The following is a 16880-nucleotide window of genomic DNA, read 5'->3' as shown; positions in this document are numbered from 1 at the left end:
TTAAGAATTACTTAAGAATTCAAATAATATACGAATAAAAAATATATGTCATGGTATAATATTAAAATATGAAAATATGAATATGAGATATAATCATTTGGCATTTCTCGCACAAAAACACACGTTTATCAATTAAAAAAATGCACTAATTTCTATTATGATATATATTTTTATATACTTATCATATATATTGTATATATATATCGAACACAAGTATTCTCATATACTTTTTTAAGATATTTTAATAAATTAGTGTTTAAAAAAAAACAATATTTATATATAATATAATAATAATCTTTATTTATATAGCTTACAATATTTGACAATAGATTTCTCTATAACTGGCTCTATAATTCCACATGTTATCTCACATCCCTTTCTTCAAATCGCTTTCTATTAATCTTGATACGTGTGTAGACACTTGTGACAAAGTGCACATCACGAACAAGAAATCGCAGTGTTGTTGCTTTGACGTATGAGCGGACGAAACTAAAGTTTTAGAAGTGTATTTAGCGGGTCAAGCACCGGAACGGTGAGAGATTTTCCCCTCGTGTCGTGCGATGTCTCAGCATTCGAGTCTGGCATTGAAGTAAGTAGCCCATAACCACCTGCCTTTTACTTACCGTAACGAGCCTCCCCCACGAACAAAGGAAATCTCCACGCTCCTGATGGAATCTAATGAAAACTGCGAGCCGAGAAATGTACGATCCTTAGTTGCGTGAGAAACACCGAGAGAGCAACTCTATTTACGTGCTCTATATATCATCAAGCTACAGAGTGATCCTCTTTTTATTTATCAAAATAATCATTGCCAAAGAACGCTCATTAATCTTTCGCAATATTATTCAATGTCAATAACAAGGTGAAACGAATCGACGAATCTCAGCGAGTCTCGTCGAGGATGTCAACGGTAAGCTGGCTTAGTTAAGAATGCCCAGTATCGTTAATGTGTAATCGTAAAGGACACTAGTCGCCAGATCTCTCAGAAGGCGATGCTTGAAACCAGCAGGAGATCCGCTATAAGTACGTCTGAGCTAGGTCTCTATTCTGATCGCAGTGATCGATACAATAGGAGTCGTTACGGCCTGATCGCGAGGAAATTTGCGATCGGAGTTATGGTGGTAGTAACAGTGATACTGGTGAGTTGAAAAAACCGAATCATAAATATTATTAATTAATTACGTTATTATTTATTTTGTGAGTATGTGTGTCGTTGGAAATATTTTAGAGTACAAGAAGCCTAAAAAAGCATATATCAATTAAAAATAAAATTATTAATATATTATTTATTCATATTTTAAACTGTGTCATTAAATTAAAAACATTGAAAACATTATTAAGAGAATTAAATTACTTAATTGAATTTATAAATCTGATTACAAATATTCGAGAAAGTATCAAGAAGAATAAAGAGCGCATAATTTAGCTTATTCTCTTTTAACATTTCTATAATTTTATATTGTGATTATTTTTTTTCTATTTATAATATTATAAAAACAAATATAATAAAAATAAAATTAGCGCTATTTTAAATTTCTTATTTGTATAATTGTTCTGATTTTATTAAGTATAATTATATGTTATCCAAGTTTATATATATATAAATTTTTAGTAGTTAATTCTGTCACAACAATTATAAACGTTATAATCTCACAATAGTTTATAAGTGACACTTAGCTAGATATTTTCTTATAATGTATATCTTTATTCTTCTAACGTGTATCTCGCAATTATGCTTGTCATGGAAAATCAAATTCTACGCGATAAAGAATCATTGATACTGTAATATGTAAATAGCTTATTAAAGCCTCATTAGATTTCCAAGGTTAAGAACATAAAACAATACATTTTACTTGAATAAATGATGCAATACTTAATATTATTCATTATTATACACGTCTCATGATCAATCATTTTGCTACACATTCTATCGTACACGAACAATGACCTTGTACAACAAAATGTCCTCAAAATGACGTATCCTGTTTCGCACGATTTTGTTACACGCGCCAGAAAGACATGATAATTAAACGGAGTGGAGTTTTTCGCTGATTTCTTCCACGCGTCAGAAACAATAGGCATAATTACACTTCGCACGTTTTCTCCGGTGATTAATGTCGGAGGCGTGTGTGGAATTGTAATTTCACCGCGAATCTTCGAGTATATCCCTTACATGCATGGCGAGCCAAGCGAGCAAAAATTTCTGCGTGCTCCGGATATAGAGCGTTAACTATGTTTCGCATATGGATTAATAGTAGCGTCCGCTACTTTGGAAGAGGGTTAATTACAATTTTGTTGCTTCAGAAGCTCGACAAACACCGCTCGCGAATTTATTAATTAATTGTTATTCGCGCAATCTCGTGATACATCGCTGTTGCACTTCCTCGATTAAATCGAGCTGGACATCGTGATTTCATTATCAGTAAGAGTGTGACATTGTGTGGCACTTTCGTTAGAAAGTAGCGCAATGTTAATTCTTAGTTTACTAAAGTATCATAGAGAACTTATTAAATGTGTACTCGATTCTCTATAATATTTTTCTAATATCATAAAAAAATATTATAATTCAATTCACATAAAATTATTATCCAATTGTATTTTAGAATTTTATAATTTGCTATATATATATTATAAAGTGTTATAAATGTTATTTACAAGTAATCCAATTTAAATTATTTTTAACACCACCGTAGGTGGCGATATTTACGTACGATTTTACGTCCGCCACATCGGCAAACAGTAAAATCAATCAGGAAACGAAGCATATATATATACTACAGAATGCTCTCAAAAAGTCACCCAATTTTGCGAGAAAATCTGCGAATTCCACGATTCTATCCGAAGCTATGGTCCATCAAACGGACGCCTTTTACATGGAAGATCGTTCGGATGACGAGAAGTTTGATGATTTTATGCAAAAAAATGCAACGAGCGATATAATGATGGACGAACCTAGCACTAGTGAACCGGAGATGAGAGCGCAGAATCTGCATAACTTCAAACAGCGGAAGAGAGTGCTGAAGTCTGTTGAAGATACCAGGGAAAACGAGGAAGCCGAGGCCAAACAATTGTTCGATAATCATGCGATCGTTTATCGAGTGAGACAAAGGTGAGCGACACTTCGTCGTGATCGACGTCTGTGATTATCTTAAATAGCGCGTTCGATTTCTCCAATCATCATTTATCAAACGAAACAAATATCAAAAGTCAAAGATATTTCCGACTTAAACGATGATCGACGAATTGTGGATGCCAACGATGTTGTGACCTTTGTGCAAGATGCAAGAATTAACACATTTCACGCGGACGTTCATTGACGTATCGCTCCTTTCATCAATATTATCGAAAATAATTATCTTCGATGCGCTATCGACATTTCTGATTGCGAGTACTTTCAACGTTAGATAACATTACGTAATTGAGCGTGATAAATCACTTCTTTAAACTGCATAGAAATAAATAATGTCGTTTATGATGAAATATATTTGTATTTCATCGCAATGTGTAGATGTTGCAAAAGAACTTAATAGTATCGCGAGAATTTTCATCTCAGATAATTTTTTTCGAGATATATGTATATATGATATTGTCATTTCGCTAGATATAAACATCCGAATTTGGACGAAGACATGAACACAGAGGAAAGTCGACCGATACCATTTCACTGGGAGTTCAAGACGCCGCAACCGACATCATTCAAACGTCCGAGATATCCACAGCTGTCGCAATATCGATACCCGCATTCGTCCAGAAACATACAGGACATCATCAAGTACCTGGCGAACAACGCCGAGATGCCGAAACGCGGCATCAAGTTCACTGGTGTCTACATGAATCCGAAGAAATACGATCTGATCCCTGCCATAGGGGAGATGATGTCCAATAGCGATAAATCCGAGAATGAAGATATGACCCCTTATTCACACAATAATGACCCGTTTTATCAATACAAACCGAAACACCCGGCGGACGTTAATCTCTTAGCCACATCTAACGTAAGGTTTGTAATTGTTCGCGAAATTTATATATTATAATGCGCGAAGAGAGATGATTAAAATATCAGAAATTAGTCCTCAAATCTATCTTTTGTCCTATAATATAATGATGATATAATTATAATATTATATAAATATATATAATATTATTATATATTATAATATAAAAGTCATCGTAAATATATATTTTCAAAAAATAGAAAGATTAGATTTATTAATTAATATAAAAAGTTTATTTATTTAACTTAAATATTAAATCAAATGATTCTCTTTTAGATTCTCACCGATCGGAGTACATCGTTACAGCCCTTACTATGATTCTTTCTACTCTCGACCCTCGTTTAGCTACAACAAGCCGATCATGATGGAACCGCAGTACGAAAGCCTCGGTTCCTATTCAACGAATAGTTTCACGAAGAACCGTAAACCAAAGCCGTTTAGCGTGATGCTCGATATTTATCCCATTACCGATGTCATGGAGCAGAATAAGAAGGCGTCGTGGCCGAGACCGCAAGGATCTATGGACGATTACGAGTCTAGAAGGCCTCTTCAATATACTCGTGTGCCGAAATTTCACGCATCGTCCCCGCAACCGATTCCTCTTATAGCTATACCCAGCCCCACAACTATATCAGAAGAAGAAGAAAAGCAGCAAATGATATTTCATCTGAATCTGTATCCTCGAAAAAAGAATAAGCTCAACAGGTACGAATTCTTAACAAGTTTGTTAATTTTTTTCGATTTTTATCTCGCTTGTAATTAAGTTCGCTCTGAAAAAAGTCGATACTTTAAATTTGTCTCATCACTAGTAATCATAAATTGATAGTCGCTTTGTTTGTTTTTTATATTTCTTTATATTTAAGACAAAAAAATTAGGCAGAAAGAAAAAATGCTTAATTAATGCAAATTTAATTTTTAGACATGAAATTATCCAAAGATCAGAATCAATGGGGAGTCAAGAGCGACAGCAATTCGCGAAGAAGATAATGTCTCCATTAGAATCGATTGCCAAACATTTGACCGATCATTCCGCGATCGAGGAATCGAAGTTCGAGGAGAATCAAAACTCGGAAACGACTACTATGTCGATAACGCGATATCACGAGATGAATCTGGAAGATAAGCGCGAGAAAAACGGAGATTTTGTATTAAATAATTCCGAATCAGACATCTATTCAGATAACGATGATAGTATCATTGGGGATACCACTATGTTTTCCAATCATAAATTAAGCCTAGATGAGGATTATGCTAGCACGGAGAAATATGAAATAAACGCGCAAAAAATGATAATGAGTACGGAGAAGAATTTCGCAAATTGCGATAATGCAACGATGCTCGACAGTTCGAAGGCCAACGAGGACAAAAGCGTCGATCTTTCGAAAGATATCGATGCCACCGAAAGATTTTAATATTTCACGGTCTTCTACGCTGAGATTAAATTAGAAGTATAGATGTCAAAATTGAGAGAGCTGAGAGTTGAGTGCTTTGTCGAATATTCTTTGATACTTTGATGATTTATTCTAATGTCACATAAAAAAAAATGAAAGATACTTTATGTCACTCTGTTTCATTTGAATCATTAAAAGTAATTTTATATACAATGCACACACAATTGTTCTCGTATCTTGTTTGAGAAATATATTTTTGTAATATTTTTTTATATATAATTTTGAATTGTAATTTCTTTATTAAAATTTATTTTAAAATTTTGTTATATGTGTTATATTATTATTTTATTCCAATGTTTCAGATTTTGCCAGAAAAAATAAAAAATGATTAACGTAATGAAGCTATTTATATCTATATGCGTGTATTTACAAGATAAAATGCAAGTAATTCAATAATCGTGCGACAGACTTTTATTAATCACAGAAACAAGAATTTGTCTTTATTATTTTGGACATTTCTGGAGAAAAAAATGACGTACTTGCCACGTAATCGGCTAAAAATTTCGATATTGTATTTATAACCCGTTCGAATCCGAAACTGCTTCCTCACCTTGACATTTGCGTTTAAAGCATTCGGATCAAACCCCTGATAATTTTTAGCGAGAACGATTTGGAGATATTTATTGCTTTCAGAAGATTTCTTCATAGATCACTACAATGCTGGACATATCAATTATATTTATGGGTACGAAATTATTAAAACAATTAGAACAACTTTAATTATCATACGAAATAATCAGAAAAAATATTTTGCACATGAATTAAGCTGTTTTATGGTAAATTTTCAAAAAATTTTAATCGGTTTGAGATTATTTATCTGACATATATTTATTTTAAAAAATCTGTATATTAAGTATGTGATTAAAAGAAAGTGTGACATACTTATATATTTTATTTATCATAATTATAGTCGTATTCCTTTATCAAACATTTGAATACAGAAACTTAGAAAAAATTAAAATTAAATTATACAAACTTAAAAATGTATATATATGTATTATTAACTATTGTATAAATATGATAAAATGTACAATTTTATTTTATCTTAAATATGATATTATATTACAACAGAGAGACCGCTTGCGGTTTCTTAATACCACAAGTATAATGCTTGAATATGAAATATACAATCTCGCAGTTAGTAGTCTTAAAAAAAATTACTTAGAAATAATATTGTCACACATTTTACATATCATATACTTTGTTACATTCATCTTAAATCGCACTTACATTTTTATATTACAAATATAGCACCATCGATTCATTTGCTTGTCCAACTGTTTGTTCAACTAGTTGTTTTTAACTGTTAGTTTACAAATTATATTGCTTTAACAATTTTGTATCTTTTAATGCATCTTTCATCAAACATCACCGTCATCTTCAAAAAGTCACCAGAATCATATACATATACACGATGCATCATATACGCGAAATAGCTTAGGAACCACCACTTTTAAGATAATTTTTAATCGATTTTTTTCTTAGCGATAATTTTACATATATTCCTTTTTTTAGTTTTAATATTAAATATTTTAATAAGCGTATCTTTTAATTAATATTTTTTTCGACAAAATAACATTTTTATTTTTAAATTAATTGCGAAATAATCTTCTATTGTTCATATTTTGTTTCTTGCATATAAAATTTAATTGTTTAATTATTAAATAATTTACTAACAGACAATTAAGAAAGTGTTGCCTAAGAAAAAGTTGATGTAATTTAAATCTCTCCGAATCTCTCACGTTCTCGAACCCAGCGTGCTTGGATGATAAAGTGTCGTGTCGGCGCCCCATTCGTACGGACCCTCGTGTGGGCCCAGGGTGACCATGGTACCTGGGCCCAAAGTCGTATGAGACCCAGCACTGACTATGGCCGGTCCGGAAGATACGTAACTGAGAGGCGGTCGTGGCTGATCGCGCAAACGCGCATGTTTCACTTGCCTCTTGTACCTGAAAGAGAAACACGAATTGCGACATTTTCGTTCCACGACCTCCTTTCTAAATGGCGTTAAAGCGTGTAACAAAAGACAATATGTACGCGACCTTAACGTGTTTACTGTCAAGTATATTTTAAGTGACGAGAAATTATTCCGAGAGGTCAGAAAATACAAAGCAATAAGAAATAGAGATAAGTTATTACTGATATAAAATTAAAGAATGTTATATAGCTTATCTATGTTATAAATATTATTCTGTCAATATATATATGTATATGTAGAGCGTTAAAATGTTATTGCAATATTGTAGAAAATTAGATTGATAAAAAATCGATAAAATAGCAATAAAAGCAGAGAATGCATTTTATTCTTGAAAAATAAAATAATTTTACGTAAGTTAATTTAGAAACTTGTCGTTGTTAAATTATGAAATTTTTTTATTGTCGACACTTACTTTGAGTGCATGCAGCATAATGTGCAGCTGGAGATTATTGTCGCAATTCCGACGAGGACCGCGATTGCCAGGACCCATATCTGCGTCATGGAGGCATCAGCTCGTGTCACTATAGCAGCGCAATGCTGTACCTTCTCCACGTGATATGCCTTGTATACCTTCTTTAATTCTTGGTTCTTTGGGTCGGTCAGTAGCGCCCGCATCTCATCCAGGTCATAAGACTCCTTGCCGACCATCTGAAAGCACGAGCTGGTCGAAGAAAAGTCCAGAGAGTTGTCGTCTTTCGAGTAAAACTGCGTATCGTAGACGTTGACGCTGATAGGTAGCGAGAGAGCCTGCTGAACCGCTTTCTCCAAGTCCTCGAGGGTCTTCCTGACCTCGACCGGCGGCTTCGAGAACACGAATTTCAACATGTCGCGATCGCGCAGCAGAAATATGCGCACGGTGATGTTGGTCTCGCGTCCCGGTGTGACCGAGTTGTTGGCTGACACGATCATCTCCATGAAGCCGTCTGCGTATCCCGCCATAGATCCCGTCGTCCTGAGTTCGCCGGTGCGCGCGTTCAAGGATAACTGCGACGGTATCTCTTTCTGTGACATGGCAGAATCGACTAGGGATGTGAAGGAGACCTTGCTCATGTTATAGTTGATGGGTAACGCACTGGAATCAGCATCGTAGGCTTCCAGGGTGATCAGACTGGTGTCGATGGGCACATTCAGGCGAACTCCCAAGGTCACATTGTCTTTCTTGAAACGCGGCTTATTATCATCGACGTCCAGTACTCTGACAAGAACCTGCCTCTCCGAAGGATCCTGTCGGTTGTATGGTTTCGGCACCACGTCCGATTTCTTGGAAGAGTACTTGAAACACTTGACGGTCAGTAAATGAAACTCAGTAGTTTCTCGATCGAGACGACCGTTCGATTTGATAACGGCGGAATTGTTCTCCAGTCGCTCCACCACGAAGAACCTCGCCTCGTTTCCATACACGATCTTGTAATCGATCATCCCGTTCTCATCAATGTCCTCGTCGATCGCTTCGATCACGCCGACCTTGGTACCTACCGGCATCTCTTCCGGAACGCTCAGCTCGATCGGTGGACTGTCGAGGTTGCGCTTGAAGTGCGGCTTGTGATCATCGATATCGTTTACGATCACCTGGAGCACTCTGGTCGCCTGCTGCGGCGGCTCGCCGAGATCTTGAGCCACCAGGATCAACGTATAGCTGTCCTTGGTCTCTCGATCGAGCAACTTCCGCGTGCTGATCAGTCCGGTGTCGCTGTTGATTCTAAAGGCGCTCGCGTCTTTGCCGAAATTGCCGTCTTCTAAGAAGCGGAAGGTGATCCTGCCGTTCGGCAGATTCGGATCGTCGGGATCGGACGCCACCACTTGGAAAACCGGACTGCCGATCGTGGAGTTTTCCGCGATGTAGGCTACTTCTTCTAACGTCGGTCGAATAAACAGCGGCACGCCGTCGTTGCTCACCACGTCGCCGATGTACAGGCTGAGACTCACGTCCGAGTACAGAGCTGGATCACCGCCATCCTGAGCTCGCACTCGCATATTGTACGGTTCGGTCCTTCCTTTGCCCGTCAATGCTCGTGCCGAATAAATTTCGCCAGTCGTGTGATTAATTTTAAATAGACCTAAAATCGATCAAAAAGCGCAATTCGCAATAAATATTTTGTTGCATTATTTTTTTTAAGTTAAAAATCTTACTTTGTAATTTTTTTATATTATATAAGATGTATCAATATATTGTATTTAACATTTCTATAAAAGATTGATTTAATATTTCTACGACAAAGAGAGAAAAAAGAAATTATTTTATAATTAACTTTCTTCTTTACAATTTATATGACAAAAGTACATCTTGTAAAAAATTATTTAAATAGTTTTATTTTCTAATTATACGTGTTATTCTTCATATATTTTAGAAAATATTAAATTATCATTACAATTAAAATTTTAATCTTACCATTGGCTTCACCTTCGTCGATGATCTCGAAGTAAATCATCCCGCCTTTGCCTTCATCCGGGTCGGTAGCCGTGATGTTCACCACGCTGATTCTCACTGGTGCGTTTTCTGGTATCACCGCGGTGTACGATTCCTGTTCGAAGCTAGGAGCGTTGTCATTCACATCGAGGACGTCGATTGTCACCAAGGCTCGACTACTTCGTTGTTCGGCTCCACCTTGTGGCATATCCGAAGCCACGATGTAGAAACGCAGTACTGATTGTCTCTCTCTATCGAGAGTCGTGTTCGCAGCAATCTGTAAATTTCGGTTAAGTTTTTATGAAAATATAAAGACTAAGAGATATCTAAAAAATATTTAACAAATTAAGACGCCTTTTAAATGTTTCAAATTTTTTAAATCTTAAAAATGTTAATTTTTAGATTCATATCCCTTTCTGAAAAAGGCATACTAATTGAGTGAATTCAATTTGTATCAAAGTTTTGAAACTTTATTTCTGCGATTTACTGTCTCGATTCACGTTGTGCGTTATATTCGTAGCATCGAGAGAGTTAGCAGTTTGACATATAGTCCAAAATAAAATTAAACAACATAATAATACATATGTTCCAAAAAATATGTTATAATACTTTAAATTCGATTAATATTTTTGACAGTTATTAGTTAATTTCTGCCAAAAAATATTAATCGAGTTTATATATATATATATATAAATGTTTTAATGACATTTTCATGTTTATGATAATACGTTTTAAATAATATGTTATAATACTTTATCCATCACGCTGCACATCTCGCGCGAGATTGACCGCAAGATTCTGAGCAGCGTATCGCCGAGCATACCCCACACGTCCACCAGGCTGCGCGTTTCGCGCGAGACTGATCGTCAGTCTCGCAATCGCAACGTCTCGAGAATCGAGAATCGAGGATCAGTCTGGCGCTAGACGCGCAGCGTGGTGGACGTGTGGGGTGTGCTTGGCAACACCGCTGTTCAGAATCTTGCGGTCAGTCTCGCGCGAGACGTGCAGTGTGATGGATGTGTATGTACAAGACACGTGAATCTAATGAAAGCGCAGATATTTTTTGATCGAAAGATTCTTGTAGAAAATTCTATATTTTTTGTTCTCTGTTAAAGATTTAAATAATAAATTTTTATGCATTGTATAATTATGCATTGCATAATTCACATATTTTTATTCATGCATCGCAATCAACGCATAAAAAAAATATATATTAATTAATTAGGCAATGCATAAAAATTTAGTATTCAAATCTTTAACAAAAAGTACGAACAGGAAATAGAATTTTCTACAAGAATCTTTTAATACTCGAGATAATCACAACATCGAGATTAATTACGATTTTATTGACGAAAAGATTTATTAATATTTTTCGATAGAAATTAGATACTTTAAACTCGGTTAATATTTTTTGACAATTATCAGCTGATTTATGTCAAAAACTATTAATCGAGGATAAAGTATATTATTTACAACATATTTTTATCCTAATTTTTATAACATATTATTACTTTGAAATTTAATTTGCAAATTAACGCGTTAATATTATTTAAAACATATTATTTTAATTTTTATAACTTATTGTTATTTTCAAATATAATTAGCAAATTAACGCTTTAATCAGATGATTTCTATCAAAAAATATTAATAAAGTAGTATGTTTTAAATAGTATGTTATAGTTCTTTTAACTCGATTAATATTTTTGACAGTTAACAGCTGATTTCTGTTAAAAAATATTAATCGAGTTTAAAGTATTATAACATATTATTTAGAACATTATTATTTAAATTTTTATAACATTTTTATTTTAAAATTAATAAGTAAATTAATGTTTTAATTAGCTTATTTCTGTCAAAACATATTAATCGAGTTTAAATAAACTTCATATTTTTTATTTAAATATCATTCTTTTTAATACAAAACCGAAGAATGGCACGAGCGTAGTGCGCGCTTAGGTTGTTCTAGTCTTTTTCTAAAGAAGGTATGTTAAGTCGATTCTCGCAAGTATTGTTGCTTCTTTTCCGCGATGCTGTATTAACTGTCCCGATACGCGTTGTGCGTAATCGAGAGGCTGTCATCTCGAGTAAAATAATATGCGCGAAAAAAATTTTAAAAAAGATACGAGAAGAAATAAGGTCAATGCTTGAAATTACACGTTATAATCGCGTATGTGAATAAAATTGAATGAATACATTTGTGTGAGTAAGCAAATGGAGACATAAATCGCGATAAGAAAGTCGGCGACTCGGACATGTAATATGATACCTCAATCGGTCGAGCGGTGTTCGTTCGAGCGTGCCTTTTAAAAATAAAGCGAGAAAGATGCGAAGAGGAGAAATAGAGAAAAGAATATATATGGAAAAAGCTTTCTTCTTATATCTTTTTCTTATTCTCTTCGCGTCCTTCTCACTTTATCTCTACTATTTTTTAAAAGGCACGCTTGAATGAGCATTGTTCGGCTTTACATACACACACATTTATTTCATTCTTTTAGTTACGCACGCGATTATAATGTCATATGCAATTCGAAACATTTTCTACGAGTGTGTAAATTTAAAAAATAAATATGTATTCATCATTTATGTCCTTTTTAAATTTTAGACAATAAAATAGCGTTATAATTGACATATATTATTAATATTAATCCGCGCGCTGATAATTTTAATTAATTTTTCATTATTTGCGAAGATCGCGAAACAAGAGGGAACTTTCCTACTCCGTTTTTAATCCATTCTATCTTTACGATGAATGAGCGATTATTACCGGATATTGTGAATATACATATATACAATTTCTACATAAATTATTTATTTTTATTATATATTAGAACAACACAAGCGCGCGCTATTCCTCGATTTGATATAAAAAAGAATGATATTTTTATATAAAGTTTGTTTACACTTGATTGATATTTTTTTTACAAAAATATTACTAAAGCGTTAATTTACTAATTAAATTTCAAAGTAATATGTTATAAAAATTATAGGATAGTAATATGTAAATAATATATGTAATTGCAAATAATATACTTTATCTTTCATTAATTGTTCTTGACAGAAATCAGCTGATAATTGTCAAAAATATTAACCGAGTTTAAAGTATTTAATTTCTATCAAAAAATATCAATAAATCTTTTCGTCAATAAAATCGTAATTAGTCTCGATGTTGTGATTATCTCGATTATTAAAAGATTCTTCAGAAAATTCTATTTTCTGCTCGCACTTTCTGTTAAAGATTTGAATACTAAATTTTTATGCATTACATAATTAATATATATTCTTTTTATGCGTTGATTGCGATGCATACATAAAAATATGTGAATTATGCAATGCATAATTATGCAATGCATAAAAATTCATTATTTAAATCTTTAACAGAGAACAAAAAATATAGAATTTTCTACAAGAATCTTTCGATCAAAAAATATCTGCGCTTTCATTAGATTCACGTGTCTTGTACACATCCACCACACTGCACGTCTCGCGCGAGACTGACCGCAAGATTCTGAGCAGCGATGTCGCCAAGCACACCCCACACGTCCATCACGCTGCGCGTCTCGCGCCAGACTGATTCTCGATTCTCGATTCTGCGATTGCGAGACTGACGATCAGTCTCGCGCGAAACGCGCAGCCTGGCGGACGTGTGGGGTGTGCTTGGCAATACCGCTGCTCAGAGTCTTACGGTCAGTCTCGCGCGAGATGTGCAGCGTGTGGTGGATAAAGTATTATAACATATCATGTACAACATATTATTATTTTAATATTTTTCACATATTATTATTATAAAATTTATTTATCAAAGTAACGCTTTATTAATATTTTTTGACAGAAATCAGCTGATTAAAGCGTTTATAAGATGTTATAGTTCTTTAAACTCTATTAATATTTTTTGACAGTTATCAATTTTGAACAAACTTTATATGTAAATATTATTTTTTTAAATACAAATTTGATGAATAGCGCGCTTGTGTTGTTCTAGTAGTTAAAGAAAAATGATATATTTTTGAATATTATCGCTTTTAATGTCTTATGTTATAGAGAATTTAAATTAGAAAATTATTGAAGATAACTAAAAGATTATGAAATTGATTATAATACAATTATTTCATTTTACATTATTATAATACAATTATAATGTAATTAATTTTATTAGAATAATTGATCACATAATTATTGAAGATTATATTATGTAGATAATGTGTAAGATAAAATTATTGAAGATATTGAAAAATTTTTACCTGAATATTACCAGTTATAGGATCCACCTCGAAAAGATTAGCATTTTCACCAGTCGAGGAGTATCTGACTTCACCATATCCCCTTTGAATTTCCTGCTCGGTGTTAGAACTGTCCATATCCGTCGCTTTGACATTCAGCACAACCTTCGAAGGTTTTACCGATTCTAAAACGGAAATCTTATAATCCTTTTGACTGAAAACTGGACTGTTATCGTTAGTATCTTGTATCTCGACGATCACGTTGGCCTCTGACATTTTTCGTGTTATATCATAGTCTCTAGCGAGTGCTCGCACTTTGAAGCGAATAAACTGAAAATGAAATTAAAATTGTTATTTTAATTATTGATAATTTATTCCAATAATTATTAAAAATTTCTCGTTGTTACCAGTTTCTCTATTTAATAAAATAATATTGTCAAGATCGTAATATTCACCTTCTGATTCAGCCCTTCGTAATCCAGCCTCTTGCTCAGCACAACGTTGCCACTCTGAACGCCCACATTGACGTAACTTTCGTCATCGTTCTCTCTTACTAATTCGAATCTCTGAACCGGATATCCGGTCGTCGGCTCTTTCGCCGATAACATCAACAGCGTCGTGCCCAGGGGTTGTTCCTCCGGAACCGTGATCTTTATCGTCGGATTGTTCGGGGACCATCCAGGATTAGTAAACGTCGGGTTGTCGTCGCTGTAAGCTTGAATGTAGATGGTCACCTCCACCTTTGCCTCTTGCTTGTCTTTATCGACGACGGCATTTAAATCCCACACTTGCACCGTTAAAATCACAACGGCGGCCACTTGATAATCCAACATCCGGTTAACGGTTATCAAACCGGTAGTGGAATTTATACGAAATGCTGTTTTGTAATCGTAAGAGATTGTGCTCTTCAAGGCTACGCCAGTCTTATCGACAGCTTTTATCGGTTCCACTATAGAATACTCCAAATTTGCGTCTGTGTCTGGATCAGTTGCTACTACCTTTAACACGGACTCACCTGCATGTAAAAAATTTTTATGAAACGACAAAGTCACATAAGCAGCAGATATTAAAAATGTCAGAATTCCAAATTTTAAATTAATATGCAATCTATTTTTATTTACAAACAATAATTTTTAAAAACATTTATTTATTATGATAATTAAATACAGAATGTTTCGAGATGTCTTAATTTTAATGAGGATATAAATAATTCGATTAGTTTTTAATACAAATAGATATATAAAATTGAGTTTAAATAAATGTTTAATTATTAATAACATACCAATGCTTGCACGTTCCGAAACATAAACCAGATATGTCGATTCGTTGAACGTCGGTGGCTTATTATTCACATCTATGATGTTTACTGTCACAGTGGTAGTGGCAGTTTCCTTGACAGGTGTACCAGAATCAACGGCGTATACGATGACTTCGTATTTTTCACCGCCGGTCTCCAAGTCCAAACGTGCGTCAGGTGACACAGTTATAATGCCAGAACTGTAATTAATAAAAATTCTATTAATTACTAAAACTAATGATAAAAAAATCTTTATCTCATTGTATTTTATTGAATCTTGTGAATTAAAAGATAGCGAGAACAATGCTATAAAGAAAGCTAAGCACTTGGATTAGCCAACTAAAGTTTATATCACACCTGGAATCGATGACAAAGTTATCTTTAGAACCGGACGCGATGTAATATTGCAGCAAGTTGTCTCTTCCATCGGGATCATTCGCGACCACCCGAATAACCTCCGTTCCGGGAGACGCGTTCTCCAAGAGCCTCGCTCGATAAGTATTGGGACCAGGTAGGTTCGACTTGTAGTTCCCTCGGAAGATCGGTTTCTGATTCCCGGGAACACCAACGCGAACAAATAGCTTCGCCTCGGAGTGCAACGGTGGTGCTCCGACATCCGTCGCGTGGATTATTAATTCGTAAATGGCTCTTTCGGTTTCGTCAGAACGAACCGGTTTCGACATGGTTACTTCACCCGAGTCTGGATTAATCTATAAATTTTATGTTAAAAATATAAACGTTCAAGGAAAGAAATTCGAAATAATATTTAATTATATTATAAAGTTTAACAATCATAACTTCTTTAATCTGTATATTTTATCAACTTAAATGGAATAAAATATAATTTATAAATTATCAATTCCCGATAAAAAATGTTTTGATAACAAACCTTGAAGACTTCGTCTGTCATACTATTGTGCCGGCTGATCGAGTACAAGACTCTTCCGTTGCCCTGCATCGGCCCGTCGATGTCAGTCGCCCGGACAAACATTTGCGGGTCGAAGCTGGTAGCACCTTCGCGAACTGTTCTCGAGTACTCCGCCTGTTCGAACATCGGTTTGTTGTCGTTAACGTCGTCGAGCTCGATGAGGATATTGACGGCGGATACTCGACCGCCGCCGTCTTTCGCCTCCATCGTCAAAGAATAGGACTTTTGTGTCTCGTAATCCAGTTTCTTCGCCACAAATATCCCACCTGCCTGCGGATCCGTCCTGAACTTGTCCGCACCGAAACCCCGCAGCGTGTACGTTAATTCACCGAAGGAACCGCTGTCATAATCGTTCGCGTAGATGTCTCCGAAACGAGTGCCAGGTTCCGCGTCTTCCGAGACTAATAGTTTGTAAACCGATTGAGAGAACTCGGGGCTGTGATCGTTGGCGTCTAAGAGCTGGATGTGCACCCTGGAAGTTGCTACCTGCAGTATAAAAAGTATTATAAGAAACCAAATAACCAGCGAGATATTTTTTTATTAATTTATTAAATTATTCATATATTTATATTTTATAAAAAATTTTTAATTATAAAAATTATTAATT

The 16880-nt window shown here is 34.6% G+C and overlaps 2 protein-coding genes across 3 annotated transcripts in view; one reads left to right on the top strand and one right to left on the bottom strand.

The window, feature by feature from the left end:
- The first annotated feature begins 983 nt into the window (after window positions 1-983).
- Window positions 984-5474, top strand: LOC145938807 (uncharacterized). Its single transcript, XM_083042582.1, has 5 exons — window positions 984-1139; window positions 2694-3109; window positions 3602-4000; window positions 4272-4700; window positions 4915-5474. The coding sequence occupies exons 1-5, from the start codon at window positions 993-995 to the stop codon at window positions 5405-5407; spliced, it is 1884 nt and encodes a 627-aa protein (XP_082898708.1). The 5' UTR covers window positions 984-992; the 3' UTR covers window positions 5408-5474.
- An 844-nt stretch (window positions 5475-6318) lies between these two features.
- Window positions 6319-16880, bottom strand: part of Cad74a (cadherin 74A) — a 75149-nt gene continuing 64587 nt past the window's right edge. For both annotated transcript variants that reach the window (XM_083041747.1, XM_083041746.1), the window contains 8 exons: window positions 16235-16759; window positions 15703-16055; window positions 15331-15545; window positions 14504-15063; window positions 14070-14378; window positions 9814-10108; window positions 7837-9481; window positions 6319-7395 (listed from right to left, as the gene is read on the bottom strand). In XM_083041747.1, the coding sequence (XP_082897873.1) occupies window positions 7185-7395; window positions 7837-9481; window positions 9814-10108; window positions 14070-14378; window positions 14504-15063; window positions 15331-15545; window positions 15703-16055; window positions 16235-16759 (4113 nt within the window). In that variant the 3' untranslated portion in view covers window positions 6319-7184. The remainder of the gene's footprint in view (window positions 7396-7836; window positions 9482-9813; window positions 10109-14069; window positions 14379-14503; window positions 15064-15330; window positions 15546-15702; window positions 16056-16234; window positions 16760-16880) is intronic.

This window comes from Prenolepis imparis, unplaced genomic scaffold, assembly GCF_030444845.1.
Source record: "Prenolepis imparis isolate NDT839.2.m4 unplaced genomic scaffold, iyPreImpa1.0 SCAF_7, whole genome shotgun sequence".
Lineage (NCBI taxonomy): Eukaryota > Metazoa > Arthropoda > Insecta > Hymenoptera > Formicidae > Prenolepis > Prenolepis imparis.
This window is presented reverse-complemented; position numbering and strand designations above follow the sequence as displayed.

Bases quoted from the DNA above. Each gene is read 5' to 3' on its own strand.
- LOC145938807 (XM_083042582.1), top strand. From the start codon at position 993: ATGCTTGAAACCAGCAGGAGATCCGCTATAAGTACGTCTGAGCTAGGT. The intron at 1,140-2,693 runs GTGAGTTGAAAA...ACACCACCGTAG, and splicing joins TGGTAGTAACAGTGATACTG to GTGGCGATATTTACGTACGA. The intron at 4,701-4,914 runs GTACGAATTCTT...TTTAATTTTTAG, and splicing joins AAAAAGAATAAGCTCAACAG to ACATGAAATTATCCAAAGAT.